This window comes from Buceros rhinoceros, unplaced genomic scaffold, assembly GCF_000710305.1.
Source record: "Buceros rhinoceros silvestris isolate BGI_N320 unplaced genomic scaffold, ASM71030v1 scaffold3222, whole genome shotgun sequence".
In the NCBI taxonomy this organism is placed as follows: domain Eukaryota; kingdom Metazoa; phylum Chordata; class Aves; order Bucerotiformes; family Bucerotidae; genus Buceros; species Buceros rhinoceros.
The window spans coordinates 61,075-64,660 of NW_010399297.1; the positions used below are offsets into that span (position 1 = coordinate 61,075).

The 3,586-nt window shown below is 50.4% G+C and overlaps 1 protein-coding gene across 1 annotated transcript in view; it reads right to left on the reverse strand.

The window, feature by feature from the left end:
• The window catches only part of CAPN2 (calpain 2, (m/II) large subunit), a gene marked incomplete at its 5' end in the record, with an annotated part of 14,367 nt that extends 11,832 nt beyond the window's left edge, over positions 1-2,535 (reverse strand). The window contains 4 exons of the mRNA XM_010131394.1: positions 9-130; positions 357-431; positions 1,113-1,198; positions 2,452-2,535. Coding sequence (XP_010129696.1) covers positions 9-130; positions 357-431; positions 1,113-1,198; positions 2,452-2,535 — 367 coding nt within the window. The remainder of the gene's footprint in view (positions 1-8; positions 131-356; positions 432-1,112; positions 1,199-2,451) is intronic.
• Positions 2,536-3,586: the final 1,051 nt, after the last annotated feature.

Genomic DNA, 3,586 nt, shown 5'->3' on the forward strand with positions numbered 1-3,586 from the left:
TCCTCGCCTCCAGTTCCCATCCAGCTTCAGCAAGCTCCACTTCTTGTACCTGTCACTTGTCAGGGTGTCTGGAGTCAGGTTGCAGATTTCCAGGCGGGAGTAATGTCTCAAGAAGTCATTGAACGCCATCCTGTGGGAGGCAATGCCACAGGCAATGTCTCCTCAGGATGGACAGGATGGATTTCTATACAACCACCCTGTCTACCCTCCTTCTCTCCCACTGCGATTTAGCACTAGGATTTGGGATGAATTTGCTCACTCAGCTTGGAGAATGTCCTGAGAGAGATGACTTTGTGTGAAAAACACAGAGCAGAAGACATTCCCTTCAGCCTGAACGGAAACCCTGTGCTACTTACCAAAATTCCCCATCTTCATGTCTCCTGGTCAGCCGCTCCCGCACATCAGGGTCAACGCCGCTCCAGTTCGGGCAGCTGAAAAACAACCCCACATCAACTACAAGATGCAGTTAAATGCTAAATCCCAATTTGGCCGGGCTGGCACAACAACTTCGCTTTCTTACAGCTCCACATGTTTGCAATACTCCACAACATCCAGGTGACAGCAGCTCCGGGGCTCTCAAACCACAGTGGAATTAAAATACAGGGATCTGGGATATTCTACGCCCCACTTTTTAAACATCCAAGGTAAGGATCGGAAACAGTTTTATTGCAGAAAGTGCAATGCCTTGACTGAGACAGAACTTTATTTTAGAAAAAGGAAGACCCAGAACAAATACCGCCCAGCCACAGAAGTAAATAAATGCTGGCTTTCTTTGCTAACAACAAACATGGATTTTTAAAGCCCTTTTGGAAGGAAAGTTTTCAGTAGCTCACCACTGACTGTGGGCTGTTAAAGAGGCAGAAGATACAGAAAGGCTTGTAGGAATCACCAACAAAATGCCTGCACTTTCCATGAAGGCAGGTGCTTACATGAAGGGCACTGCAAGCTGTGACTCCTACGTGGGACGCTTCTTTTAAACAGCTCGGAGCAGACATCACATTCAGATGTGACTTAGAGAGGAATTTGAAGTAGGAATAATACAGGCCAGAGCAGAAACGTGATCATTCCCCTGCAGTAAAAGCCGATGAGCAGCGCACAAGCCATCAACTCACTTGTCGTTCCATTTTCCGGTCCACTCCACTTCCCCCCAGGGATTTCGGATTCTGATCAGCTTCTGCACTGTTCCTCGGAAGTTCACCTGATGGGATCAGAAGCATACAGAGAGTTACCCAGGGACGCAGCACTGTGCTCCCCTTCACCTTTTCTGTGGAAACTAAGGGACGTGACAGAATACACTGCCTTTTCACATTCAAATGCTTTTTTCCCCCCTCCCAGTATAGAAGATGAGCCTGTTACAAGAGATGGGATGCTCAGTCTGGCCACTACCCCTCTGACCACACACATGTCCTGCCGTGCTGCAGCGTCAGCGCCTCCCCACACTGCGCCCAGGTCCTGGTTTGTTACCTGCTGATCTCTGTGCACACCGAGGCCGGGCCAAGCAAAGCTCTATGATTCAGCGGGAACACCCCGTATTTATGGGGAACACCCGGCGCTAATGTGAGGAAGGAGCTGGTGCACTTCTAGAGCCTGAAACCAAGAAAACTGCACAGAGCTGCAGCAGCAGAGACCAGAACCGATGCTCCAGTGCCCAAGACGAACTATCCTCACAAAGGCTGCACATCTCTCAAAGGAAAAGCCTGGCTAAATCATGCCTGCGTATGAATTAAGGTCAAACTCCCTCTTCGCTGCTTTTAATGTGAGAGAAGGATGAAATGCGAGCACGTAAACCTCTCTGTTAGCAGCATCCATCTCAGCACAGCATGTCAGCAGCTCTCTACACCTCAACCCGATGTTTCAGAAATTACTTCTGAAACAATTATTGGTGAAGTAACTGGAGGTCCACTACACTCGTGGAAGGATGCCACGATTCATTTCCTTTGTTTTCGCTTGTCTTACCTTCCCCAGTCCCCTGCTGCTGGACAAGCACCTTGCATTTGAAGGCTGTGCCCTGCCAAAAGGCACTCTTTGGCAGGCGCTTAAGGGACAATAATATTTTTTTTTTTGCTTGGCACACATCTCTGGCACATCTTGTGCATTTAAGGTACAGAGCTGCCTGCTGTACAGAAACGTGCTGAAGGTCCCCGTCACCAGCAGAGGGTAGCGTGCCCTCTGCACAGGGCTTCCACTCGCTAGGAAACAGCCGTACATTTGGGAAAAAAAAACCAAAAAACCAACCAACAAAAAACTGGTCAAACCACCAAGAAGTCAAGTTAGCGTTTATCCAAAACATGCCAACTAATTCAGCATTGCTTCAGGAAGAAGGGACTCGAGGATTCAGCAAAACAAGTGAGACTGGAGAATTTGCAACGTTGAAGATGAATTTGTGGCTGCCATGGCTGAGCTCACACGTAAAGCTCACTGCACTGCACCCCACTGGGGCAGCGCACCTACCTCCTCTGCACCGGTGACCGAGTACGCATGTCCCTTCACCAGCTTCTGGGAAGTGACTGCCTCCGTCTCCGCCGCACTGGTGATCTGGAGGAGCAAAGAAGCACAGTGAGCATGGCTTCCCGCGCAGCAGGGCATCCTGGGGAGCAAAGCTGCCCCCACCAACGGAGCTTTCATCTCGCTGGGAGGCTGCAGGGATGGTTTAGCCGCTGCTAAACCGCCACCAGAAGCTACAAGAGCGATCTGTGTGATGGAGTGGGGAGAGGGGAAGGTGGCACAGTGGTGCTCCAGCCCCAGGACCCACGTTCCTGGCACAGGGTGCACACCAGAAGCCCTGCACCGCTGCAAACTCCCTCCTGTCTCCAAAACACTTGGTGCGGAGCATCCCCTCTTGAGCATCTCCAAACACTGCACAAAGGGGGTACACACGATGAGGTCCCTGTTCTCGAGGGACCAGAAGGAACACAGGGGATGACCAGCCTGAGGCTTCCAAGGCATCACGCACAGATCCAGCACGCCCCAGTGCTTTGCTTTGTGGTCTAACCACCCCCGAGCTCCACAGCAGCGTGAGAAATTCCCCTTCCTTTCCCCAGCACTGCCACCCTAGGACCTGCCATGCAGGAGAGCAAGGGAAAAGGCTGCACTTTGGATGCCGTTCATACCTGAAGGCATATCACCCTCTCACTTTTTCCCAGCCATTACAACACCCGGGCAGCCTGGCCTATAAACACTGCAAAGAAAAGTCACGCCTGGCTAGAAAGTGACTGCCTGACATCTTCCTGTAACAATGCAGAACCCTCTATGAAATGTATGGTTGCCACCGCCTTCCCACCACTTCAGAAAGTGCGTGATCTTTAAAAAGCAGATCTGAAGCTTAAAAAAAAAAGCAAAAGAGGGTAGGATCAAGCAGGCAGGACTCCTGCTGTCAATTCCTGCGCTATTACTGCCGGGCAGTACACCCTCCATGTAATGCTTAACCCCTGAGTCCGTATTTCAGAGAAGGAAAAGATTTCCTTCTCACAGAAGGAAAGGTTTTACAGTGTTTTTCTTCAAAGGCTAAACTCACTAATAATTAGTTTACAACACAGAAATTGCCAACACTTACCAACAACAGAATGCATTTACCCCGCCCCCCCCC